The 27,605-nt window shown below is 37.9% G+C and overlaps 1 protein-coding gene across 2 annotated transcripts in view; it reads right to left on the bottom strand.

Annotated features, from left to right (window-relative positions):
* Positions 1-214: 214 nt before the first annotated feature.
* Positions 215-27,605, bottom strand: part of CAP2 (cyclase associated actin cytoskeleton regulatory protein 2) — a 68,176-nt gene continuing 40,785 nt past the window's right edge. For both annotated transcript variants that reach the window (XM_052813300.1, XM_052813205.1), the window contains 9 exons: positions 22,649-22,792; positions 22,330-22,415; positions 20,486-20,591; positions 8,871-9,060; positions 7,819-7,994; positions 6,449-6,572; positions 6,143-6,225; positions 3,381-3,521; positions 215-1,812 (listed from right to left, as the gene is read on the bottom strand). In XM_052813300.1, the coding sequence (XP_052669260.1) occupies positions 1,729-1,812; positions 3,381-3,521; positions 6,143-6,225; positions 6,449-6,572; positions 7,819-7,994; positions 8,871-9,060; positions 20,486-20,591; positions 22,330-22,415; positions 22,649-22,792 (1,134 nt within the window). In that variant the 3' untranslated portion in view covers positions 215-1,728. The remainder of the gene's footprint in view (positions 1,813-3,380; positions 3,522-6,142; positions 6,226-6,448; positions 6,573-7,818; positions 7,995-8,870; positions 9,061-20,485; positions 20,592-22,329; positions 22,416-22,648; positions 22,793-27,605) is intronic.

Here is a 27,605-nt window from a genome sequence, read left to right as displayed (position 1 = left end):
CTGTCACCAAAGTTATATGCATGAAACTTCAGGTTTATCTGCTAGCATGCAGAATACCTGCTATTCACTGTCAGGTGGATTATGGCAGCAAAAGTGATAATGTTTAATGAAATGGGAGGAGGAGCTACTTTTTCTCAATCAAGCTTCTGAAACAGCATTTAAGAAGGAGAAAGCATATAGGACAAACACTGCAATGGAGCAAGCTCTGAACAACTTTGTATTTAAACAAGTACATTTTCCTTTTTATTTCATAAGAAGTTTACTGTTGAAAAAATGGTATGTATTAAAGCAAACACATTATACACATAGATTAAACATCAGATAGCAAAACCTTACAGAATGAGCACTACTGGTTGTATTGTGTAGGGTTTACAATCAAAGATATACTTAAAAACCCTCAAGAATTAATGTACTTTCAAGGTGAATTAGGCACAAAATTTAGCTTGTAACTAGCTCTGCAAGCATCTCACTGTGATTTCACTATTACAAAATATTACAAGTGATCAAAAACATAAGCTGACTTTTTAAATTTTTAAAATTTTATTCGTACTATGTGCTGAAATAGTACAAACGTATACAACACTCCACCTTTGTTAAAAAAGCATGTACAATAGGGACTATAAAGTAGAATCAAAGGGCTAAACAGGAAATTACCCCTTTATCTGGGCTCAGAATTAGTATGACATAAATCTATGGCTTTGCTTTGTGGACATATTTGAAATTGAGTAAGTCCTACAAATGTGGGGAAGAAACAGGAAGATATTTTTAATGAATATGAGCTACAATAGCAATATTTTAAAGGAACATTATTAGTAAGGAAACTAGCTGGTATCTGACATATATGCCTCCCTCAGTTTTCTGAATAGGATGCAAGAAACAATGGAAATTTTAAAGAATGAGAGATTGTCTCACAAAAAAAAAGAAAAAGAGATTGTCTCACAAAAAAAAAGAAAAAAATAAACCCAAGGAGCAAAAAACCTTCGAGTGATTTGCTGCAAGGTTTTAGCTTAGATGAGGCTTTAGCTTAGAAAGAATTACTAATTTGCAAGAAATGAGAGGGCAACAGCAAGTCTGTGGACCATAATAAAATCTTACCTCACAGAAAACATAGGGATCTTCTAAATATACACATTAGAAAAGTGTTTGATTAAAATACCAGATTTTTTTATCTTCCATTAGCAAAATGTATTGCTGAAATTTGTCCTTTTTTGCTTGTTTAAACAAACCCCATTATGATTGCCACAGAATTACAAGGAACTGCATACTTTCTAGATGTACATTTTTACTGCATCATACAGGAATTGCTTAATAGGTAAAAATAAACATCTTAAAGTCTTAATGCTGTTTTTGATCAGCAGAAACATAAGAAGGAATGCACTGAAGCAAGATGATAACGAAGTGTATCATGCAGTATTTTGGCTTAATGTATACAGTATTTCAAACCAATGATGTGACTGGAGGGTAGGGGTTTTAATCTATTACATTCACATGAAATCATTTAGAATTAAAATTAAAATGTGAAGGCAAACTGTGTGGAAACGTGAAAAGTACTGGGATGCCTAACAAAAGGGTGCCAGATGTGTTATTGTTTCTAGCATGCAGAGCTAATGCTTGAAGGCCTATCACAGCAGTATGAACTACTGCTACTTCTAGTTCTTTACATTACTGCTTTGTTTATGCTGGCTGTGGTCTGGTCACAGTCAGCAAGTGCTGTATGGCATTAGGAAGTTAACCCACAATCTCTGCAGGTTCAGTGACCAACTTAGATCCATCCCATGCTGTCTTGAACTGTTCAGGAACCGGAAATTCTTTCTGGTAAGAAACAAAAGCAACAATGGTGGTTAAATAAACAGTGGATACCTCATGAAAACTGGTGGAATACTATTAGTGCTACATGACTGAGAAAGCATTGATAGCTCAGACATGCCAGGATTAGAAAGAAGCCTTCTTCATTACCCTAGGAAGCTATTTTACAATGCCACACAGGAAAAAGCCTTATTGCTACCCAGTTTCAAATAGCCTTGGTGTGGTACTACTTTGCAATAATCCCTCTCACACCATTATTTGGAACAACTAAGTAAATAAGCCTCATGTCAGAAATGACTTTAGATTCCATCAGTGTCTGGGTTGGAAGACAGTAGAAAGGATTTAGATGTGAGGATTTAGCGAGGAGTCTAATTTTAAGGATGAAAGCAATATTATAACATGGAAGAATAAAATTTAAAAAAAAAACCTATCATTTTAAGTGTGATACACTTCAAAAGACTCAGCATCCTTTGTGGGGTACACAAAACGAAGCAGGACATTAAAGACAGTCTCCTTCCATCTGTGTATTCAGTGAAAGGATAGGAGATGATGTTGGGTCTTTCCCTGTTCCCAGTAGACAAAAAACAATGTGAAGAGAAGGGCTTTTTCATTCAGATCTCAAACAGGTGTTTTGATAGCCAGTAATTTCAGATGATATGGTGATTTGAGGTGAGACTGATCAAAAGGACCTTTTTTTTTTTTAAAGAAATAGGGGAACATGGACCCACTGAAAATCATTTCCTTTTTAATTATGTGAAGCTGGGCATCTAGCAGTCACTTTTGGAAATGTGGAGCATGAGAATTTGCTTGTTACATATTTTCTTTTATAAACCCTAAACCCCTCTACCAAACAAAATTCCAGCCCAAAAGATTAGGAAGAAATTTAAGTTCTGTTTATGGTCATTCAGTGCATTTTCAACATCCCTCTGTTGAGAAGACTAGGAAACTATTATGATATGCTTTGCCTGCATGATCCCTTGCTAGTGTGTGAAATGACAGAGCATGACTTTACTAGAAATGATGGTAGGCATAGTATGAAAATCTTACTAGAACAGAAAAGGAGCCGGGAAAATGCACCTTTTTAAGTGGCTTTTAAGGATGTATGTTGAAAATACTAGAAAGAACTACATATGCTACCCATGTATCAGTAGGTTTAGAAAAAACAAGTATATTATACTGTATTATTTCATCTGCAGTAGTATTATATTTATCTTAGTTTTAGCATCATCATTTTCAGGCTTGAGTGCTCTTGTATAAAGTGAGTGTCTTTGGGAGATTATGTTTAGGTATCAAAAAAGAAAATTAAATGGACAGGAAATGAAGCCATTGTCTATCAAAATGGAAAGAAATAACGTCATGTCTGATCTTTGAAATTACTTTGTGCCTCAGAAAATAAGGAGTTCTTCCTGCACTGACAGCTGAGATACTGGTACATAGAAATTAAATTGGTTTGGATCATTTTTTGGTGACATAATATGTGTGGTATGTTACTTTCTTTCCTAGCAGTTTAAGTGCTATTAGCTACCAAGACTAGTGGGGAAGGGGGAGGAAAGCTTTAAAAATATCTCACTCACATAATCACCATCTTGGGGGATGAGGATGTTCATCTCAGATGACTTGGCACTCACAATCTCACAATCTAATGATTCCTCACTGAGGTAGATGTGGCAGCCTTCTGTTTTGTTAATAGAAATGGTTGGCACTTTCCCCATCACCTGCAAAATAAAATCTACTTAATATCAAATCTTAAAATGCACACAAAGATACTGTTAATAAAATCCTCATTGCCTGCCAGGTCTAATTTTGGCCACCAACATCTGATCTGTGTGTCAGCTGCCTGCATGATGCTTATATTTGATTTGTTAGACTGAAAATTCTTGGTGGTGGTAACAATGATCTATACACAACACCCAACTTATAATATACAGCAAGCTTTTAATATACAGTTTGATGAAAGTGCTTTCCTGATTCTTTCTAATTCAGTGACACTTTTGTGCTGATATTTAGGCGGTGTTGACCTTGTTCATCAGTGAGAACTGGTTAAGAAATCAAACGTCAACTCCAACCCAGTAAGAGCAAATGAAAGATCCAAACATACAGTAATACTCAACAAGTGATTTGTAATATGTTCTGAAGACTTCAAAGCTCTTCCAGCATACAATAGGAAAGGGGTTTTATCCCCTTCAGGCAAGCTACAGTTCTAAAAAAGTACTGAGATCAATTTAATTAAATCTCTAAAGCTATTTCTTATGTCACTTTAAAAGCAAGCACAAGATTTACTTGAGGGGAGAAAGGGAAATCTTCTCTTGTTTACAATTTTACAGATTAAAAGATTTCTTCATGGCTAACTGGCTGACTTGCTGGTTGTCAGTAAATTCCTCCTTCTCCTCCTGCCCTCTCTAGCATGGAGAGCAATATACTCTGGACAATGCATCAAAAGGGCAGAGGTTATTCCGAGCCATAAAACAGCAACAGCATGTGATAGATATGTACTTGTTAATTAAAGACTGTCTCCCATCATTCAAGTTAAGAATATATTTTCAGCTTCAGTTCTTTAAATGTGACAGCAAACAGAGAACAAGTGGTCTGTCCTCTTGCATCCACCCTGATCCTGAAGTCTGATCTATGTAGTGGATCAATGCATCTTAAACTTTCTTTGCTTTAATGGGTTCTCATGCAATAGAGAACAAAAGGAGGGTGTGTTTAATAAATTTTGCAAACATCTGGCAAGAAAAAATTACCACTGAGGGAAAGGAGAGCCAAGCAATATGGCACTGAAGTAGCTATTTATAGGAAAATCTGTTGGATTAATTCACTGAAATTTGTTGCATTAACATATCATGTATTTGGAAGTGATAAGCTCAGGTCTTCAAAATACTGAGAAAATTGAGGTGCTCAGCACTTGGCATACTGAAACCCTGCGGAAGCTGCCGGATTCAAGTGGCATATAGCATATCACCAGACTCTGCTGTCTTAAGTGGAACTCCACTCTGCTCCATGGCATAGAAGCCTTATGCAATATTCATAGAACCTGCTTAATCAAAAGAATTTTGATTCTTAGAAGAGATATTTCCCCTTTATTTAAGTATTAACAAGCTGTGGTTTCACTATTCATTACATACGAATTTTTCAGCTTTCATGAATAGTTCTAGAGGCAATGATAAAAATAATCTAATTATTTTTAAAAAACACTCAAATAAATGCCTGGGACCTTTAACTAACTGCCTCTGCCTTAAGAAGACACGTAGTGATCATGAATAATACTGCTTGTTACTGTTCAGAAGATGATGCACAGCTGGTAGCAATGTCAGTCACTTGCATGAGATTCAAAATATAAAAAACCATCTTGCTATTATTCCCTGTGGTGGCTGTGACCAGTATTTCTGAAGCATGGAGCAGGACTGTCTGTATTTGTCATACAGCAGGCATAGCCTTTTAAGCAAAAGACATCACTTTGAAGACTGGCAGTTTGATATAATTTAATTAACATTTAATCTCTTTTTCACTTAAAATAATATATCCTAAAGTGCCTTCTTGCGACTAGGTTGTGTATGTTAGACACAACCCAGTATTAAAGCATGTATAGTTAGACCTCTTTGGAAAGGGATGAATGAAGTGCTGTAAATGTCAGGCAGACTGTTTATATTTTGAACAGGGCAAATGTCCCCAGTAGAGAGGCCAATATATGGATTTAAAATATGTATATTTTCTTTCCATAAAAACCACAAGAAAGATGATCTCTGATGAAGCTTTGCTTACTGGTTATCAAAGACAAAACCAGTAGAGGCTCATAGCCCATTTGTAGGCAAGTGACTACATTACTTACTCACATAATGTGTCACGTCACTGCCAGGGAAGATTTTTGAAATCCTGGCACTTACTTTCACTTTATGTCATTCAGTTGTCCTTTTACAGTCTGTCTGAGCATTTCCATTGAAAGAATAAGAAAAAAAGAAATAACCATCTTCTGGGCCTAGAAATGAATTAGCTAACTGCCAGAATTTGTTCCATAAGCACCGCTGAACTTTCAAGTGCTAGGAGCTGTTTAGCATGAAAACAAGAAAAGGCCAGAAGTAACAGTTCTCGCAGTGTATAGATCTCTCAGCTTCACTAGAACCAGAAGGGACTGGGCTAAGGGAGGTTTGTTCAGTTATGGTCAAGAGGCATTTTCTAAATACATCAGCAGAATTTTGTGCATATAAAGATACATTTGGATGCATTAATCTCTTACATTTATTGTGCTCCTGTGAGTTTTTAAAATCTCTTGTAGCTACACGTTGGGCTTTTTTTCCCTGCTTGTTCTCTGTCTATATTTGTTTTTCAAATAGATATTTACCTGAATCTGAATATCCCTGGAATTGATCACTTCCACGATTCCCACAACGTTGTCAAACACAAGGCCAAACTTCTTACAGTTGTCTAAAATAAAAGCAATCATAAATAAGAAAGGCAAGATAAAAGCTAATATATGCACACCTGCTACATTAACTACAAAAATTCCCAGTCTTGCACTGCATAGCTGAGCAACTTTACTCATGTGATCAATCCATTAAAGTGAATGGAATGATTCAGATGCATTATTAATCATGTAAGTCCGTTTTTCAAGATTGGCATTTAAAGACCAGCTGAGCTATCCACTCACCAATAGTAATTGAATTGATTTTTCCTTTTATCTGAAGTGTAGATTTGTTACACTTAAAAATGTAAGCCACTTGCTTGAGTTCAGTGTTGTTAATGACCAGGTCATTCTTATCCTCTTGATATTCCTATTTCAAAAGAAAGTTTATTTAATTGGTTGTCTTTAACTAGCTAACAGTCAGACAGAGTTTAGTACAATTTATTCTCGAGTCATTGCATCTTCAGTTACAACAGAGCAATATCCTTCCTGTGGCTTAAAAATCTAATCTGCTTGGTGATCGGATATTTCACCTAATTCACCCTTAGATGACACTTGTGTATTTTAGAGCTGCAGAACTGAAGAACTTAGCATAGACCATGACAAAAACCATTAATTTTGTAGCAAAGACGTTATGCTCACAACAATTTAAAAATGCACTCACAAAACTGTTGCTTGGCTCCAATGCAATTTAGACCGGCACCTTGAAGAACAGAGCAAGTTTTTGTTTCCCCAAATGTTACATAATGTTCTATACAGTGTGTTATGAACAAGTGCAGGCATTACCATATACAATAAGGAGTAATAAGTGAAAAAATTTCATTTCATTATGAAGTGTGAAAGGACATTTACACTTCATGGATGTCCAGAGAAGACTAGGGATTCACAAGGAAAGTTCCAGGTACTACAACCCTAAAGCAACATAACAGTGGCAAACGGTGACTGCACCTTTTGCAAACTCAACCCCACAGTAATGACTATGTATATAATCTTCTGCATGACTAAACTGCATATTGTTTCCTCCCTCTTTTAACCAACAGAGTCACGTGAATTTTCACTCATAGATTCTTTGGTATATGCCTACATAAATTAACTCCCAAACTTTAAACAAATCTATCCTTTCCATCTGTAGATTGAGCAAAAGGGAAACACTTCTCTACTTTTAAGCACGGCAGACAGGCTTGCATGGAATGGGTGATGAAAAATAAATGTATAATTCCATTGGTTAACAAAGCTGGAGAAAGTGCTCTGTGATAATACTGTTATCTCTCACTTGCATGAATGGCCTGCAAGAAGGGATTTTAATTGGAGTTCTCCACTGGACTTGTTTCTGGGGGATTGTCTGATTTTGCAAAGTATTTATATGCTGGTTCTGACATTCTCTAGTTCAGATGAATTAGCATATGATTCTCAGAGACAAATTAATTAACTTTAGATGCTACCGAATAGCAAAAGCTAAAACTGTGGCAAGGCAGAGCAATGCAAGACTCAGCCCATTTTAGTTGCAACTTTGATTTGTTGCACCTTGATCATGGACAGCCTTTTGCAAGACCTTTCAGTGCTCAACCTGGTTTGCAATGTGCAGGGTGCAATTCAGAGGTATGACTGGAACTCACCACTCTCCACTTCTTTCCCTCTAGCTCCAAGACAGGGGCATGGCTCTGCTGCGGGGAATTCTTGGGAGAGGTGGGACTTGGAGTATGGCTTTTTGTCGGAGAACGAACAGATGGACATTGGGCACGTAGGCTGGGGTTCTTGTGAGTCTTCTGGTCATCTGAGACATGTCGAAGCCCTAAAAAAAAAGAAAAAAAGGTGTTTATGAAAGAGAGTCTGTTTCCAGTCCTAAGCGTGTTCGTATTTAAGCAGGAAAGGTTCATTTGTAACTGTGTTAAATTATTCTGTGAATTTACATTTTTATTTCCTCAAGGTTTGCCTGGGTAACAACCTAAAGTGTAACTGCCTACATATTTTTAGCAGTTCATATAAAACCTCTTTTACTGTGGATGGGCTATCTTAGTATGTTTAACAGGAACTGCCGCAACGTCTTCTAGTCCCCCTCTGTCTGTAGTGAGGTCTGAGAGCTTGTTATATCATATTTTTCTATCCATAAAAATGAGATTCTTTTTCTAATTTACGACAATATTTGACCTATCCCTGCAGCATTAAAGGCAGATATATTGATCACATGTATTTAAACTCACAGCCATCCACTTTACTTACAACTGTCCAGTATGAATAAAAAAAGCTTCATTATTGTACTCCACACTGATCTGTGAGCCATAACTTTTCACCTAACTTGCAACACATTTTGACACAGGTTGGTACACTGAATGTGAATCAGAAAGGGGGATAAATTTTTATTGCAATTGCAACTTAAGAGGTTCACCGCTACTAGGGATTGAAAATGTCCAGCTTGGCTGCCTTAAAATTAAAAGGATACCTCTAAATAAATGGTGTGAATTTCAGGTATGCTGAACATATTTGGGTGCTGTTGCTTCTAAAGGAGGTTTTGGTATGCAGTCTCATCCATCAGACCCACTGCAAGCCTCAGAAAGATCTGAGTTGCTTAAATGTAACTTAAAAATGCAGTGGAAGTTAGGTTAATACATATAGCAGCTCTTGATGTAGCTTGACTCATGGACCAAAATTTGATTTCTTTTCTCCTGACCTTTGGTAATTGCCTCTCCCTGGTTAAGCTGTGCAAACAGGGCTGAGCGAGATGCAGTTCCTTCATCCTTTACGGTTTCTGTATCAAAGATGGGGGGAGGTCCAGGTGGTGGTGGTGGTGGCGGTGGTGGGGAGAGGCATGACCCGCTTGTTAGAACAGATCGCATAGACATGGATGATGCAACAGGACCCTGTTTGAGATAGATGGAAATTATTTTACATACAGTGTTTCAAGGAACATTGTATTATGATAACTCTTATTTATTAACTTCCTTGAATGCTGTGAGTTTGAGTGACTCTAGGCAGCTACAGGCTCAGAAGAATTTCTGGCACCATAATCGAATGTAATACTATGAATCTTTCCCTGCACCAAAGCAGGCAAGGCTGGAAAGACTGACAGTCCACACCACTACCTTACTGCAGAACTACGCCACCTAAAATATTTCTCTCAAATGCTTGTCAAGACTGATGTTAAAAATCTTTAATAGTAAAGATTCCATAATTTATTCCAGTGTTTACTTACATAAAAGGGAAAATGTCTCCTTTCTTTTTTCAGATACCAAGTTCAGTTAGCCGTAGCTTGGTGTGCATTCAGAAACATACAGAAAATGTTTTGATCTAACACAAATAACTGGGAGGGTGATGAACTGTCAGTTACACTTATGCAACATGCTAAATTGTATGCAAGATGTAAAATGGTATTCTTCAGACTGTTCAAGTCATCTGCAAAGATTCAAATACAGCAGAATGTAAAACTATGGTGATTCAAGTCTCTTATTTCTGAAATTCAATATTGGAGTTTTTAGTTCAGTTTCTCAAATTCTTTTTTTCAATTGCAGGAGATCACAGCACACAAGTTATGAGTGAGGGGGGCCTTGGTAAAGTAAGTAATCCAATCTTTCTTTCAGTCTGCATAATCAAAAGTATGTGTTTTGGTCTGAATTATAATGCTTACATAGAATATTATCAAACAGACAGAAAATACTAATCTGATTAAAATTTTATGCATCCTAATAATAGATGTTAATCTAAGAAACCGAGAGTCACTTTTTCTGTCTTGCCACTGAGTGTCACTCTGATCCCACCTCTCTGCAGCAGAGCAGAGACTGTTTTAAAAGAACCGTTGTGAAAAATTAGATTGGTTCTGATGAATTTAGCTAGCTATACAGACATTGTGCATTGCACCAGTACATATTTATTAGGTGGGCAGATACAATGGGAAAATGACAGGGACTTACAGAGTCACAGCTCCTCTAATTGGCTATCTTTGTTAAGAAACAGAGGTTAAAAGTGCATCCCCGGTAATCAATACTGGAAATAGATATTGCTTAGCTGGACTCAGAGGATATTTTTAACCATTTATGATGCCACTCCTTTCTGCTTTCCACTAAACTGAAACAGCAAAGTATCCATCTGGTTCATGCATCTCACCTGAGTGAAAACTGTAGCTATTTCTTAAAAAGTAAGCTTGTTCTGGCCTGTAATCCCAAACTGATAATGGGAAAGGGGCTGAGGTGCACATGCTCTTTTTTTTCACTCTTCAGACATCCTTTTTTTTAAAAAGAAGCCTGGCACATTTGAGTAAGTAACTGCATTCAAACCTCTTAGTGATTATGACCCTAATTAGAGTAGCATGGAAAGAGAATAATACTAGTTAACCTCTTAATGTACACCCTCTATTGGCACGTGCATCTTCAGCATATAAGTACCATTGCATTTGAAGGAGCTGTTTATGGAATATGTTAGTGATGAATACATAGCAAGATTCTTTGTCACATTGGTGACATTAAAACCGCATTGCACAAAAAAGACTGTTGAATCCCTGGTACTTGGGAGAGTAATGAAACTGATGTAGTGGTACAGTTTGACTGTTTCTGAAAGGGTCCAAGATCTCTTTAAGCAATGAGCTTTCTTCTATGCTATTAAATCTTTTCGATCAAACGTAAACAAATGAGAAGAACCCCCTTTTGGAATTGATTACCATTTATTGTCAAGATATACCGGAACTGATGGGGACTGCTTTTAGAGACATTTCATGGCTGCATGGATACATTTAACTCTGAGCGTTTCTTTTTACATACTTAGTAGTTACAGGTTATTGTGTTAGGCTGGGGGCAACTTTTTCACTGGGCCCTCAATTTACAGTGCCTGTCTTCCTGCCTCTGCTAATGCCAGTAATGTTACCTGCAGCAGAGTCAGCGCAACTGTGAATTGTTATAATAAAAAAAATGAATCTAAGTGGATTTAGTGGCACAATCAGTTGTTGCTGCCTGAGGTGCAATAGAGATCTTCCCTGTCTGTTGCCTGCAACCATAGCAACTGAATCCACTATGTCCTGGTTATCCAGAATTATGAACGTTGCATTTACAGGGCTTTTTAAAATACTCAGATACCCAGGAATGGCACTTACCATTCACAGCACAGTGTGAGCATGCAGTTATGAATTATGTATGCTTTATGGGAGGAGATTAATAGTAGTGGTTAATAACTTGTAGTCTGAAGTAAAAATCTGATTTCCCAAATTCTAGATTGACATCTGATTTCCCAAATGTACCTTACTGCTTCCACCTGCATAAATACAGTGCTGTGATTTTCCAGAAACTTGTGTGTGTAAGAGTCACATGTTCATTTGGAATTAACACCAATTAAATTCTGCAAAGGGTGCAAAGATGCATTAGAGAAAAAAAGATGTAGAAGTTATCTGGGTATTCTGCATACAACATAGAGTGGTGAGTCACTCTGCCAGTCTCTTTGCTTAAAGTATCAAACTGAAGGCCATCACAGATCACACAGGAGACTCGAAGGTCAAGTGATGCTGCTGAGTAGTCCATCAAAGGCAGTTTCCCAAATGGCAACAAAAGTATGGGAATGTCTATGTAACTGAGATGGAAGCAAAACTTAGAGGGATTTATCTGTGGAAGTGGATGATCTCTCTCCCAGAACTCTGAAAAAACTATCATCTTGTTAAAGTACAGACAAAAAGGAAGGATTTTAAATACATCAATCAAGTTTGGACATCGTTTTGTATGACTGCAGAATGTCTTATTTACTTTTCAAGAAAGAGCAGAGGTAGGAAAGGATCTGGGAACTAGGAGCATCTTTCCCTTCTGGAGCAGTACTGATGAAAAGACAAGTCTAGTCAAAAATCTCAATCCTTGACCTGAGGAGTGAAGACATTGTAGTCCTTCGAGTGGGTTTCAAGAGTAGGAAAAAAAATTTATCCCTTGCACTCATGCTGCCCATCTGCCTCTTCTTTTTTTTACAAGTCTGGTCCCTCCACCAAAGTCAGTGGCTATTTCCACTCAGCTCAAAAGATTATGAGTTAGATCTAATAAAAAACACAGGAGCTGTCACAAGGTCTCGGAAGACACCTGGGGGTTCAGTCACCCTTCCCACTTTTCCTCTTAATTTTGTGCAGTCACAGAAATAAGAGATGGACTGAACCTTTGTTGTTAACTTTTCTCCTGCATGACAAATTCTTGTCTAGTTTATGACTTGAGTTACAGCTACACAAGCTAACAGATATTGTATCATGATGTTTTCAATTATGTCTGAACATCTATGGCCATTCTGGAAACTGCAAACAATTTCAATCATAAATTAGGCCAGGCAAAATTGAAGGAAAAATCAAAGGAAAAAAGGTCGCTGAAGTACAGGGATGGACTAACTGCTCCACTGTAGATCTAACGTCTTACAGCATGGACACATCCAGTAGGGCAACCCCCACTGAAATAGAACAGCATGGAAAAGACAGACAAGTCTCACTAATGAGGAGGCGTACAGAGACTTGCTGTAAAGAGGGGTTCAGTGTCACTCTGGCTTTTGTCTTCTTTTCTTTGCCATTTTGATTTACCTGACTGAAATCAAACAAACATTCAAGTGAGGTGAAATTCTTTGTGGGAAGAGTGGCTTGGGGAAACTCTAACAAGTGGACAGGAAGCACAAAAGTGAACTGGAAATGCAGAAAACACATTGTACTTCTTGCATTCCCTGCATGCCAGGAAGATGGGCCCTGTGCTGCACTCAAACATGCTGACGTTAAGGCCAGTTTTAAAACCAGCCTAGTGAAGTGGTTCCAGGAACTTTCCTTTTTGATTAGTTTTGACCTCTGTTAATACATAGACCTCCAAGTTACCAACCTCAGTCACTGGCAATTGGTTTGCTTTCCTTAGTCACCCTTCTAAGACCACTTAGACTCTCAGGCTCTAGAATATTTCTGAACCAGACTCTTAAACTGTTCTGGTATCTGGCAATACTTGTGTATAGTCCTATCCAGTTTCAACTAAAGTGCCCTTCACAAAGTCCATTCATTTCTGTTCTGTATAGGGTGGTGTTTGTGAGAGCCGCTGGGAATAAAATAGCATGTTATATGCCCGCAAAAGTTCATCTATCCTAAAGCAGCAGGTGCTTACCAGCTTTGCTATTTGCAAACAACTCTTCAGATTAACTTCAAGCAGATGTTAACAACAGTGTATCTTTACACAAAGAGTATTAAGAGCCATTTGGACTAGCAAAAGCAGTTATTTGCAAGCCGCCTTTCTTCCTCTTTTATTTCAGCTGTTTCCCTCAGTAACAGCTGCTGTTCTCAGTGCTGTGGTGTCTACAGAAATCACGTCGAGTTATGCTGATAGCCGACTGTTCCCATTAACATGTTGGTGTGGTCATTTTTCCATCCTTTGCAAATACACCGCTTCTAAGAATTATCAGGGGAATAGATAGCTTCAGTCTTACTTTGTGAAAACGTAACACAAAAAAAAGCCATTAACTTTTAACCTGCTAGCTTTGTATCATAGTGAACTTGATGTGCTTTAAACATTGCTCCTGGAGCTTTCTGAAATGGGGGGAATGTAATTCTCTGAGTAAAGTCCTATCAAGTACTGGAGATGCAGGCCCGCGGCCATGTAGTAACAGCTCCGTAGGGGATGGAACATTCCAGAAATTTCCTCCCAGGGAAAAAAATTGTCTTCAACCTCCAACTAAACCATGCTCTGAATGGGGTGACGGGAACGGCTCAGGGTTTGCTCCTTGCTGGATAGCCCAGAGCCATCTGCAGAGATGCCCAAGGGCCTCCCACTGACTCTGGGTTAGTAGCTTCCTGTAGTGTCAGTGTCTGAAGCTGCTCACAGAGCTGGGTCTGATAAATGCTTATTATCACTGTGCAAGGGTTTGCAGGATTGCAGTACAGCCTCCAAGTATGTTGTATTTCTACCTTTATGTTGTACGACTGGCAGAAGGGTGAGGTACTCCTCTTTTTCTCCTTGCTGGCTACCTAGCTGGCTCACTGGAAGAAAGAAATGACTGTTTATGTTGAGGCAGCTGGCTGGTTAAAATTCATCTATGTTGGATCTCATTTAATTCCCTTGAAATTACAGTTGAGATGAGTGAAGCCCTTGGCTTCTGAGAAGCTGGGCCTTGTTACAGCACATTTCTCCTAAAGGCCTCCCCTGGAGCACAGGGCAACAGCCAGTCTTGTTAGAGAAATAAAATGCTGTTCATACATAACACAAGTGCTCCGGATGCCATACTGTCAGTAATTTTTGGTGGCCATATGCAGCTTCACATCTCTTTAGGTCTAAACCCAGCTACTGAGAGACAGTAAGAATTTCTTTTTATGTCTTATCACAGATGTTACTATTTCCTGAGCCATTCTTGCTGAACAATTCCCTGGGTTAGCCTTCCATGTCACTGTTACTATATTTGTAGTATTGTAGCAGCAAGGAGCTCTAGTCAGAGGCTCATATCTCTGGGGATACAAGGGGCTCATGTGCCAGGCCCTGTACAAACACCCACGGTGTTTCTCTGTGTTTATCTAGCTTTTAGGCTGACGCAGTGCAGCACAGAAACCAGGGAGAACAAAGTTCTTGTGGTGGGAACCTGCTGTGGAGCATTTGAATGAACACACTTTTCTTGTAGCTGCAATGGTCATTTTTACTCTGGGCAAACAGATTATAAACATCTATATAATGCATATAAATTATATATGCATGTGTATAATATATAGTACCTATTTTATTAGTCATTCCTATTCAGAGGTAAGTATCTATTTGCAGCTGAGGCAACAGGTGGCTTAGATAGGGGCATAAAATCCCTTAATTTATTGAAAAGCCTTCTTTTCATGGCAGCAGATAAACAGGAATCCTAATGGGAGACTACATTCTTCTCAGCAAAAGAAGATATCCTTGTTTTCTCCCCCTCCCCCTTTATAGTAATCCTGGTTTCACACCTAAAATGATTACAGCATTCTGTATTGTTTTTTCCATACATATGCACAGCCAAAGACAAGAATCATAAAGCTCAAAATATCATATATCAACCTCTGGGAACAGGTGGACTGTGACTCAGGGGCACAGAGCTCTTGTTAAGGTGTTTTTTGTGTAAAAGTAGCTTAGCACAACAGTTCTATTACCTACTGTATTTAAGCCACCTGTCTGCAAGGGGTTATGCTGCCCTGAGATCCACAATTTACTAGATGAAACAGCTGACTTACAGAGCCTGTAATCTTTGTGAGTTAAAACACAAAACAGCAAAAACCAGACCAGCCTCTTTTCCTGTTACCAGCTCTCCGCAGAATTATTTATCTGTTGAGTTTGCAAACTTTGAAGCCCCTTTTAATACACTTCTGCCATTTATCACCTGTTCAGGATTTAAAATGGTGCTTACATCTTCACAGTTACCCAACCAGAAATGTTTTAAACAGCCAAGGTCATCTAAATCATTTGAGAACTGTATGTTAATGTGATTGTCAACAAGTAACGTGCTCCCACAAGCACATTAAACCATCTTTTACTTATATATAAATATTCAGTTAAAAAGAAGACCAATCCCTTTAGCAATATAGTAAAGTTTTAATAGATGTGCCTTTTCCTTTTCTCTCCATTTTACGTACTTTCAATTTCCTTTTTCCTTTCTCTTTTCCCCTGGGATTAGGTTGCATTATGTTAGAGGTCAGGTTGTGTTTGACAGCTGTTGTCAAACAAGCCTCTCCCAGGTTCTCCTGTAACCTGTCTGAATGGTGTTTGGTCACTGATGTTAAAAGGACACTGTTGATATCCAGTAAAGACAAATATTGTTAGCTATTGTTGGAATAAGGCAGTAAAACTACTTTCTTTCAAAGGGACTTGGATGCAATTGAGGCAGTGTCCACAAAAGAGGCAACTACTATAGAGTTGCCAGGATGGCCAGTTTCTAAATTGACAGTGTACCAAAAACCGAACATTGCCTATTCTCTAAGAAAGAAGCAGTTGAGATTAAAGGATGCAAATTTTTCAACAAAAAAGTATATGGAAATAGGGAAAGGAAAGGGAAGAGAAAGGAATGGAAGGAGACAGAAAAGAAGAGGAAAGGCTATGACTGAAAAAAATTGAGCACTCTGAAAATGTCTACATCTAATCCAAGATACAGGCATTTAAATCAGTATATCTATGCTGCCCTTAGTTCTATCTGAATGAGGCCTCTGGGATTGCAGTTGTGGCTGTGGCTGGAATTTGGCACTATGGTTTTGACCTTTAGCTTTAGCGAAGTGGCTCAGACGATGGCTTCTTGATAAGCAGGTCAAACTAAACACAGTGTAGAAGAGATACTGGAAGGACAATAGGAGGCTTTTGCCTGCAGAAGTTGGTCTTTTGCAGCTTGTTCACCTCAATATGTAGAGAGACGATACATTACAGGAAAATGTTTAAATAGTACAGGAGAGAGGCGGGGCCATTTTATAAGAAAATGTCTGGAGGTGATTATTTTACACAAGAATGAAATGGCCAAAGTCTGTACTGAGATTAGTGTCACTGCACTCAATCAGGCTAATGAAGGAATTATGATGGTTCTTCTCAGTGTGGAGCCTGTGCAGAATTTCAACTTTTTAAAGAGTGTTTTTACAGTACTATCTAATGAGTTATAAATGTTTTTTAACATGATATTTCAGGAAAAAAAGACTTGAAGATACTGTATTGGCTTAAATGGGAACAAGATATATATATAAATCTCAACTGCTTGTAAAGATACAGACTTCCTCCTAAAAATTTGTTTTGATTGGTAAAGGGGGGGAACATTTGTCACTTGAGTGAAATTCTGTATTAGAAACTAAATGCTGTAATGAAGTTCACTGCTAGTTTGTAAATATTTCCTGTTTGTAAATAATCCTGCTGGCAAAATTTGTCCTAAATGACTACTGTATACAAAGAACAAAAACTTAACTGCAAATCCACCTGCAGCTAAGTGAAATATTCAAGAAAATTATCCTTGAACAAGATTTGTTTCTTAACAGTTATTCGATGTACAGGAAACTACAGCAATCTCTCATTATTACTGGTTGTTTTCTTGCTGCAAAGTTAACCTGCAGAAATAGGAGCAGAAGTTTCACTTTCCCCAGCCTACTCATGCACTCCCTGTAGCAAACAAACTTTTATTAGGCATTCTTGTGAGCTTATATTACAGTTGCTCATTTCTTTGCACCACCAAAAAAAAGAGAGGGAAGAAAGAGCCATGCTTCAATAGAATCCCTTCTTTAGGTGAAAAAAAAAGAAAAAAAGGGCACTTGCTGTTTATCATTAAGAACTGAAAAAGACATAGGTTACTGTTACAGCTGTAGATTTCATGTTAAAGTCAGAAAGTTGTAGCAAGCAAAAATGACAGTTGCTGCATGGGTAAAATGCTACACTGGGCATTTAAAATGAAATGAAATGAATACTTCAGATCATGGTGAAATACAGAGTGGAACATTTTGCTCTCTGGGACAATCCCACTCACAAACATACATACTTTAAATATGTAGTTTTCTTTTGTGAGCACAGTACCAACAAATATCTTAACTGTATCCATCATGTCTTGAAATGCCTGCCATTTACGTAGGGTCCAGTTTTGTACCACCACTCCACATGGGTAGCAAAACAGGCTCTGCTACACAAAGGTCTCAAGGTCCTTAACTCCACTGATTTCTTGTCTTTCTCATCACACAGTCCCATGCATTTCAATAGGATGCCCTCAAGGAGTAAAATATTGTTGCACATCTTGGCAGAACCAGAGCCAAAGTGAATAAAGAGAGAGAATTGTGTTAGATCCAAAAATCTGTAAGCATCTGTACTTATCACAGATCTATTATAAAGCTGATAAAGGTAACTGTTATTGTCAGAGCTGACTGCTTAACCATTATTTCAACCTTTTGCACCTGTTTTAGTGTCTGTCTTGTAATTTATTAAGACATTTCTTTCTCTTTCCTCTAAAGTGTCTGCCTGTGTGCTTACTGCCAGAGCCAGGAACACTTTAATCTGTTCCAAGGTTGGCTGCAGCTGCCCTGTGCAGTTTGATGGAAGGGTACAGTGGGTCTGGAAATGGCACAGCTTTGTGATACTGCCATGCAGCATGGCCAGAAATGTGCACACCATGGTATACAGCACCTATAGGTAAAGGGGCCAACTGCTCACTAAAAAATCCTGTCCCTTCCTTTTTGGAAACCCAAGCATAGTCTGATGTAGGCTGATGCTCCTGGGGTTTTGTTGCAGTTCAAGCTATGAGAATACAGCTCTGAGAGAAGCTGTAGTTAATGTTCTCCCTGACTCTTTAGACTCTTTAGAAGTATCCAAATATGTTACTTAATAGCTTTTTATATAAAGCTTCAAGCATTGCTTTGTTGACTTCTGCAGATATGAAGGGTAAATTATCGGAATAATGTACTTTTAAATCTGTACTTATACAGGCCAAAAACTTTCTCTCTTTCTCTCTCCCTCTATAATAAAATAGCATTTCTGCATCAACGTCTCCCTTTCATAAATGTGCCACTTTCTTAATGCCTTGCCAAACTACTGCTTTTTCTTTTTTCCTTTTATGCATATAAGTGGAAGCTGCTGTGTGCAATGATTAACAACTGTGTCTAGAATATATCTACAGCTTTTCTATACATCGTATTTCTGTCTAGGCCCTGATTCTGCAGACCTTTGTACTTAACTTCACACAGCATGAATCTGCGACTTTCATTCTCACTTTAAAATGTATAACAAAAATGAAATTATCACTTGAGTAACTCATTGCTTTCTTGAATGTATTTGTTACCAAGCTTCATAGAAATATTTAAACAACATTTAAAGAACAAGCTATTTAAACAATCTGCTAACTTACTGGACTAATTTCCTTATACTCACATGAAGTAAAACTTTAAAAAATTACACGTCCATAAAAATGTGTTGTAATTTAATCTTTCTGACACACATTACATGAATGATAATTTAAATGAGCCATACTTCCAAGACAACTTTCAGATCTGAGTGATATCCAAAGTGAGTGAAATCAATACTTCAGATGCAGTAATGGGCTCATCACTCATGATGGAATGAGCACTGTTGGCAGGAAACTATGCTTAATATGAATAAACAAGTCACACCTAGAATTTCTTGCACAGCTAAAGAGAGGGAAATAGAAAGACGTGAGGGCTGAGATGCTGGTTTTAAGACCAGTCAAATATAATCTGCAACAGCTACACTTCTGAATAAGATTACCAGTACTCAACAGCCCTGAGAGTTCCTCCTGTTTGATCAAATGGCTATAACAATTCTTTATCTTCTAACACTATTTCCATACTTGTAAAGTTCCATTAAAGGTGAAGATGATTCTTTCTCTGTATTAACAAAACTAAATTTGTCCCAGATTCTCAGGCTAATTCGGCTAACAGGGTACTACAATTTCTTTTCCTTATCTAATAATTATTTTAAAATCATTAGCTCTTTTCACATTCACTGATTATAATAGAGTAGGGTGTAGCAAGAGTGAAATTTTGTACTAAATTAAGGAAGAAAATAATGTTTAATATTTTAAATTTTTACTACAGAAGCCTACAAAGCAACAGATAATTCCAGTCTTCTAATTTATCATGTTTAAACATTTTTGCATTGCTTCAAACTAAAAAGTACACACAGATCATGGTCTCTCCTGTGTTTGAACCTGTGTTTGAATACTTGAGTACTGTTCATTGCCATATATATACTTACATATTCATTGCCATCATCTTTCTATGCATCTCAGATGTAACACACAGAAGATGTTTATATAAATATATAGAGTGCATAAATAGTTAGGCATACAGTTACATTTACTCTCTCTATACATATGTATTTCAGAAATTATTTCTGTATGTATAAAATAATAGTTTTATAAAGATAGCTATCTATGAAGTAATAAATTGGTATGTATCCTTTGTGTTTCTTTTTCCTGTTATTAAATATCTCTCTTTGTTCAGATTCTTTCCACTATTCTTCCCCTTTCCTTGTCAAGTTGTCCCGATTTTCCTTTGGTCTGACATGTCCTTCAAATTTTGGGGGTTTGTTTTTGTTCCGACCTTCTACTGTAGCAGGCCTGGAGAATTGTGTCTGCCTCTCCTCACCATCTGCAGCTGCAGTTATGGCTATAATCATCCCAAATAATTCTTCTCCCTTCCTCCAAACCTGTACCACAATGGCCTGACACATCTCCACCTGTCTTTCAAACTTTTATTGGCTTGGTTAGGAAGTCCATGGACCATGACTTCTGTTCCTGGCCTAGATATTTATTTTTCCTGAGCTAATGACCTGCATTAAAAGTCAGATTGGTTACTGGCATTTTATGGTTCTTCATGAAGAAGGAAAGAGTACTTACAGTTTTACTCCAGGTGAGACCTGTGGTATGATGCTCTTTGATATAAGCTTGAAGCTCAGACCAGATGTTCAGATATGACTTCACCCAATCAACATGGCGTGTGTCACTGTAAAAACAGAGACAATATTTATGTATGTGTGTGAATGTACTTAAAAACAGAAAGCACTGCTACTTTTGCTTAAAGTAGGTAAAACCCAATTTCTGCCTTAAAGCCATGGACAAATCAGTTAGCAGGCAGCCAGCCAGCCTGCCCAGTGCTGAAAATACTGAGGCTTGCTACACTGGAAAGCTTTTAGATCCTTCCAGAAGACAAACAAGGGCAAAGGATGCCTCTAGCACAGACTGCTTCCTGCTGGAAGGGTGTGTCATCATTCTGTTCAGGCTCAAAGTCAACTGAAGAAGCACTAAAGGTATATGGAGTTGTGCAGTGGCTACCCAGACTCAGTTTCAGGGTGCTGAATTTTAGAAAATTAAATATCCGTGGGTTCTGTAAGATATTCTAGTTTCCAAGTTCAAATGTAGCCAGGGTAATACTGGATCATGTTATAGTCATCAGACTAAAATATTTATACATCAAGAATTTTTAAAATAAAAGTCACAAATTGACTCTGGAATAATTATTTGGAAGGTTTAGTCTTCCAATGGGACAGTAAGTGAAAACAAAAATATGTAGAGAGAGAGAAACTGCTTGTAAGACAGAGTCCTTAGTTATGAAGAATTATTACTGAATAGCGACAGCGATGGACTGGATGCTTACAAGGATATGGGTGTCTACCTCCTATTTATTTTCTTTGGAGTTTGATTCTTAATACTCCTGAGGATATGGTTTAATCCAAAGCCTACTGAAGTCAAGAGAGAACCTTCACTACTTTGGAAGACATTGTGATCTGATTCAGTGAAAAACAGGAAGAGAATTCCTTATTAGGGGAAGAACTAAATACCTAAATAATGTACCCTGTTTATACCGTTAAGTGAGACATTTTCTTCTCCAGAATAAGTACTAAAGCTATATTGTAAAAATCTTCAGTTACCCCAGTAGGTACTACCTTCAGTAGGTAAACTAAGGCTTCATGAATAATACATAATATATATAATATGAAATATTATATATAGTATATAATATATACTTATACATATACAATAAATAGAAATAAAAGGGGTTTATATATATAAAGTTTTCCTCACTAAAGAGGAAAAACTCAATAGCAAATACTGTTCTTCACTGGGTTATAAAAATCAAGAGCCAAAATCTGGCCTCCAAAAGTACCAAATCAACAGGATTTATACAGGACCTTTTTAAGAGGGCATAGGAAGGACCTGTATTTTTTCTCTTTGTCAGCTCACAGACCACATTCATGGAACTTTTCTGTGAATTCCGTGTGCTCTTTAACAACAATGCAGTGGTACAGAAAAAAATCAAATTGGGGGCTATGGAATTAGATGCTCAGTTGTATACTTCTACCACCTAAATACACTTTTTCAAGCGAAGAGCAAGAACAGCAACAGTATGAGTGCACAAATCAGACAAGGACGTGTAGCAGCTAGCTAGCCACACGGTATGTAAATATGCATTTGTGTATAAGTTTATGATGCTGGAATGCCAGAAAATTAAATATATTTGTATAATTTGCAGAGAGTGAAAACCAGCACTGCTAGTGCTACTGCCATTCTCACTGCAACATGCTGCAGGTCAAAGATGAGGTGGGGAAAATATACTACTGCAAGCGCATTTTATCAAATGCTTTTTAGTTTACAAAATGCTTTCTGTGATGGCATTGTCAACCGTACTGGTATGATTAATGCTCTGTTCTCCGGCTAGTAGATACTGGTGCTTGGCAACATACCTGTGCTTGTAGTCCTTTAATACCCTGTTAGTATAAAAGGTAGCAGCATCATTCATCTCCTTGACATAAGGGCCTGGTTTAGGAGACTAGGACCATCAACCCATGGTAGCAGGAAACAACAGAAGGAGAAAGGAAGTAAAACATTAGTCAGACACCTCCCTTGATGTATTCGGTATATTACAAAACAGCTTCCTGGGTGTAGTAGACTGAAGAACTATGCAGATGAGACTGCAGAGTTCTGCAAGATTTGGAACTATTCTGGGCTGCACCATCCAGAAGCACATTTACAGCCCTCCCAACCATCCTGCGTGTCACTCACCACTGCTATCCACCCAAGGGCAGGTATGCTTTCACTGACGGCTGAGAGGTGGTTGAACATTTTACTTCCTCTGTTCCTTTCTCTGAAGTTCTGGATTTCCTGAATCTTCTCTGAGATTGGCTTGAGAAGCATTGCCACCTCATTCTGAAAACAAAAAAAAAAACCAACACTGTTGTTTCCATGGGTAGTCCAAAAACACCCTGTGGTTTAACATTGTCCTCCCTGCCCATTGATTTAACAGTTGGAAAGAAAGGTCAGCATATTCTCTAAAGTAACAATTTAATTACCCTCCTCTGGTTGCAGCAGCAAAATGCACAGACAGTAAGTATTAGTAATGTGTTGCAGCAAAAATTGTTCTCAGCACTGGCAGCATTTTTACATGCTGCCCATGTTAAGACCCATAGAGATCCCATAGCTCAGATTTAGCAGAATGCTTGTATTTTTCATCTGATACCCCTGGAACTTTTTGAGAGTCTTTACACTGGCTTGAGCTTTTCAGGTTATTAACCAAGTTGTTCTTTCTGTAAGAAACACAAACTACTTGTTAGGTTAGTAGCCTCTTATCATCTGGCAACAAGACTGAGAAAGTAATACACTGAAGGCAATATCAATTTTAGCTTTCCCTATTGGTAAGTTTTAATGTTTTAATTTCTTTTGGCTGCAAGTTATGTGGGAGGATTTCATGGGAAACATACTGCCTGCAAGCCATGGTTTGGGGAAATTCTCCCGTGTTAATCAGAAACGAATGGTATCCAGGGGAATGACTGCTGAGCGGAAGGAATAGTTTCTAGAGTGAAGAGAAAAGCAGAATGAATGTAGAAGTTATCCAAGCTCTTTCCTGTGCAAAGTGAATGTTAATCACACTGGCCCAGTGTCTTAGAAAAACTAATTTAGAGCTCTAACTTACTGGGAAAAATTCTTCCACTCAGAAACAGCACATTGAGGGACAAGGAGTCATTAGTTTACAAGCAAAACAACTGCTGTACCTTGCAACCATCTAAAATGATCCTATAAAAACAGTCCAATTCTTTACTGCAAAAGTATGCCCGCAGAACCTATACTATGTCCCACCAAAGAGAGTCCACAGTTCTGATTTTCCCTAGTACTTCACTTGGAAATCAGTCAGGATGTAGCAGAACTCCATATTTTTTCTCACCTTTTTTCAGAACTACTTGTTTAATGGAACTGGAGACAACTAATCCTCATATTCTTGAGGATTATGTCCTAAATTATGACCCATTATGCTGTCATGACACACACAAGATGATGTGCGTGTATGTCCTGCTCGATCTCTGTCATCTGTAAGAGATTTCTTTTCACCCTTCCACAAGACCTCAGCTTTACAGAATTTTATGTCACCTTAAAATAAGCACGTCTGCTATGGATCAACATAGGTCAAAAGACACTCCAAAAAATGTGACAAAAAGAGATTCTGCATTTTTAAAAGAATTTTGATCCAACTATGGAGCCTTAATATTTTAGTGGTAATTTTGAGAAAGGCCTACACATCTGAAATGCATGGGGATATTTGGTCTTCTACTACAACAAAGTGGGTTGGGAGAAAACAAATATTTACAGTATTACTGAGAGATGAAAAGATTTTTTGTTGATGGCTTAATGACCAGCATAAGTCATTAAGTCTGAAAAAGCCCTGAAACCTCCATGATTTGTAGTTCTTAAAAACTGATTTTGTTGCCATAACATGATAAAGTCTGCAGGAATTCTTCTTTCTAATTTTTGCTTGTTTACAACATGCTGCAGCTGGTTGGTTCTTTCTTATTTTGCAAGGAAATCTTTCAAGTATGACAGTAGTTAACAAAACTGAAATTTAAGAAAGTGCTTGTTCTGCTTTGATATTATGCCAGTATTCCTCCCATAAAGTCTAAGGGATATTTACAGTCCTTAGCTTACTGTGAATCTTCGTGGCCCAGTTCCAGCCAAAGAGAATATCAGGGCTAAAAATACAGCTCCACAGATGCCTGCTATATCGAGACAGCACTGGGAGGCAGCATGTTTCTGTGGATAGGGCACAGAAGTGGGAGTCCATAAATGGGGGTTCTCTTTGCTTCCCACCAAATTATCATCAGGTTTCAGAAAAGCTGTGTTACCTTTCTGTGCTTCAACTTCCTATATATGAAATTATGCTAATATAGCTGTTCTATTTTGTAGAACACTTTGATATCTACAAATAAGAACACAAAATTAGGGCCAAATATTTTCCTGAATGGTACTGTAAGACCCACACCTCCTCCTACTCCTACTAGAAAAATTCCCAACCACTTTTGTGAGGGTTTTCTATCAGTGGTACAGACAGAATTTCTGACCCTCAGAACACAGGACTTAACCTGTCCAGTGAATCTGTTGTTTATAAAAATGCAGGGGATTTATGTAATTTCACAGAAAAAGTGCCCTGCGGGACTTCTAAAGGTGAAATATATATTGCTAAGGAAAGTAGCTCAAAGTAATCATTCATTTGGCACTGTAGTGACACCAGAAAGAGCCACAAAGGGCTTGAGGCTTTGCTCAGCTCTGTCCCATGTGAGATGTACTGGGAGAACAGTACAGCCTGCCTTCCCTTCACTGTGCACTTGTCCTGTTCTGCAATGGCTGCTGGCTGGCTGCACAAAATGTGTGTGTGTTTGTGCAAGCTTCTTGTGATCCAAGTTTCTATGTAAGGGTTGGACACAAAGGAATACAGGCCTGCAAGGAATCACTTAATTGAGTTCTGTCTCCCCACAGTCAGTACTAAATTTTTAGTTAGTGATTAAACTGCAGATGAATTATAGTGTATATGGCATATGGGTATAGAAAGGCTCATTAATTCTGGCAGTGATCAGTCTTGTTTAGCTCTACAATGCAGAACCAGTTGTGCTGAGGGTTCTAGAAGAATAATCTCTTTATTGCAATGAATATTAAAACAGCTGGTTGTTAATAAAATTATTGTCTATACTGTATCTCTAAGAAAAAATGAATTCAAGGAGATGAATCAGAGCTGTTGGAAAAATCTTCAGCATGCCTTTGGCATGTGCTAGATAAAATTTCTTGTCATTTAAGACACAGCACAGTTGTTTAATAGAAATTTAAGAGTCTTTGTATAAACACCATTCCTATTATAATATCAGTTTTGCTGAAATGTTTAAAAATGCAACAGTGGCACAACTTAGAAATACCAAAAGTAATTCCCAGTATACCTTTATCCTTTTTTAATAATTATTAAAACCAGATGGTCTTTTTAAATATTAATACCTAAATAACCAGCCAGCTTTGATCCATGTCTTATAATTCTTACTAGAAAATTAAGAGTAGTAAGACTACTACAGTGATTAGCCAAAACACGCCAAAAAAGTTACAGCATGCAACAAGAACTGCCTTAGGCTTTGGCTTCAGAGACTTAACAGTCTCAGCCCAGTCTCATAAAATGGCCTGGCATACCAGTATTCCAACAGACCACACCAAACAGACTTTCTTCTCCTTCACATTTTTGCAATACTCACACGAGAAGTCCCCCAGATGACAGGTTTAACAGGACCGGGGCACATGGATTTAATTGAGGAGAATAGCCTAACTTTTGGGGTTTGTGATTTTTGTGATTTGCCTGTGAAGTCACACTAAACTGAGTGGCTTGCTTAAACTTTGGCTGCTTAAGCTAGTGATTACTTGAAAATCTCAGCTTTAATTTGAGAAAACGGGTATTGTTGTCCAGAAACCTGCCAGCATGAATCACAAAGGCGCAAAACCCAGCAGGTAAATATAGTTTTTAAAGATCTTATGTATTTTTAAGCTAATCTTACATGGTTTTGAGGGGTGAGATTATTTACTGAAGATTTTTTATGTTGATGAGTGGTAACACGATTCAGACCTCACTACTATAGTGTTTAAATCAACCTGACCTATTATGAAAAAAACATGGCAAGGGAACAAATACCCTTTTAAGTTACGCTATCTGAGGGGGTGGCAACCTTTGGCGTAGGAGCAGTAAAAGTAAGCTGAGAGCATTTCGGATCAGCAGCCCCTTCATTTTACTCAGCTGCAACCAGAACAGCATGACTACAACCTTTATTCCATGGTCTACAGTTCTGTTATTTTCTTCTGTCAGTTCAAAATCTCCATCATATTTTTCACATGGAAGTTTGAAACATGGAGTTGATTTGAATCAGCTGTCTTTGTATATGTTGGCAAGTAGTGCAGCCTAATAGGAATGGTTCCGTAGAGCAAAACAGTTGGTGCTGAGGACCTTACATTCACATTATACGCATTTGGGGGGGGCTGTTTTGGACTAGCTGTAAATTGTGGTTTAGGTGCTGTCTGAGAGCGTATCTTCCATTTAACTTCATCAGAAAGATACCCATTTTGTACACCCTAAGACTGTTCTACAATGTGAATCACAGCATAGTAAAATGGGGCTGATTTGAAGGAAAAATATAGTCCCACTGTGAACTAAAACACTAATGTAGACAGAGCCATTATCTCTGCAAACAGCCTAGTACAGTCCCATCCCACATTTCATCCTTTCAAGGGATGAAAGATGTCATGGATAGCATCCACCCCACTCAGTTCTAACAATTTAAAAGGTGAGCATCTGCTCTCAGCTGAGACTTGATTCCCTCTATTGTAAATGAAGAAAGAGTGTCCCCGAGGAATTCTTTCCACCTATTAATAGATGTTAGAAGACTATATATTAGAAGACATTAACAGATGTGAAGAATGCACTCTAGAGGTGCTGCCATTTACTGTAAAGAGAGCCTAGAAAGACACCTTACACAACATGCCTACCTTGACAGTTAAAGCTGATGAGCAGAATCCCATCCTGTGTCTATAGGAATAAGATACTGGTAGCTTCAGTGATGACCAGTGAGATGCACTTCTGATATGAGTGGCTATGATTCTAGAACTAAAATAGTTTTAGATTAACTGTAATTTCCCATATTTTGTATTTTGTAAAAGGCAATCTGTAAAG

The sequence above is a fragment of the Harpia harpyja genome, chromosome 1 (genome assembly GCF_026419915.1).
Source record: "Harpia harpyja isolate bHarHar1 chromosome 1, bHarHar1 primary haplotype, whole genome shotgun sequence".
Taxonomy (NCBI): domain Eukaryota; kingdom Metazoa; phylum Chordata; class Aves; order Accipitriformes; family Accipitridae; genus Harpia; species Harpia harpyja.
Note: the sequence above shows the minus strand (reverse complement) of the source record. Positions and strands in the feature narration are given on the sequence as shown.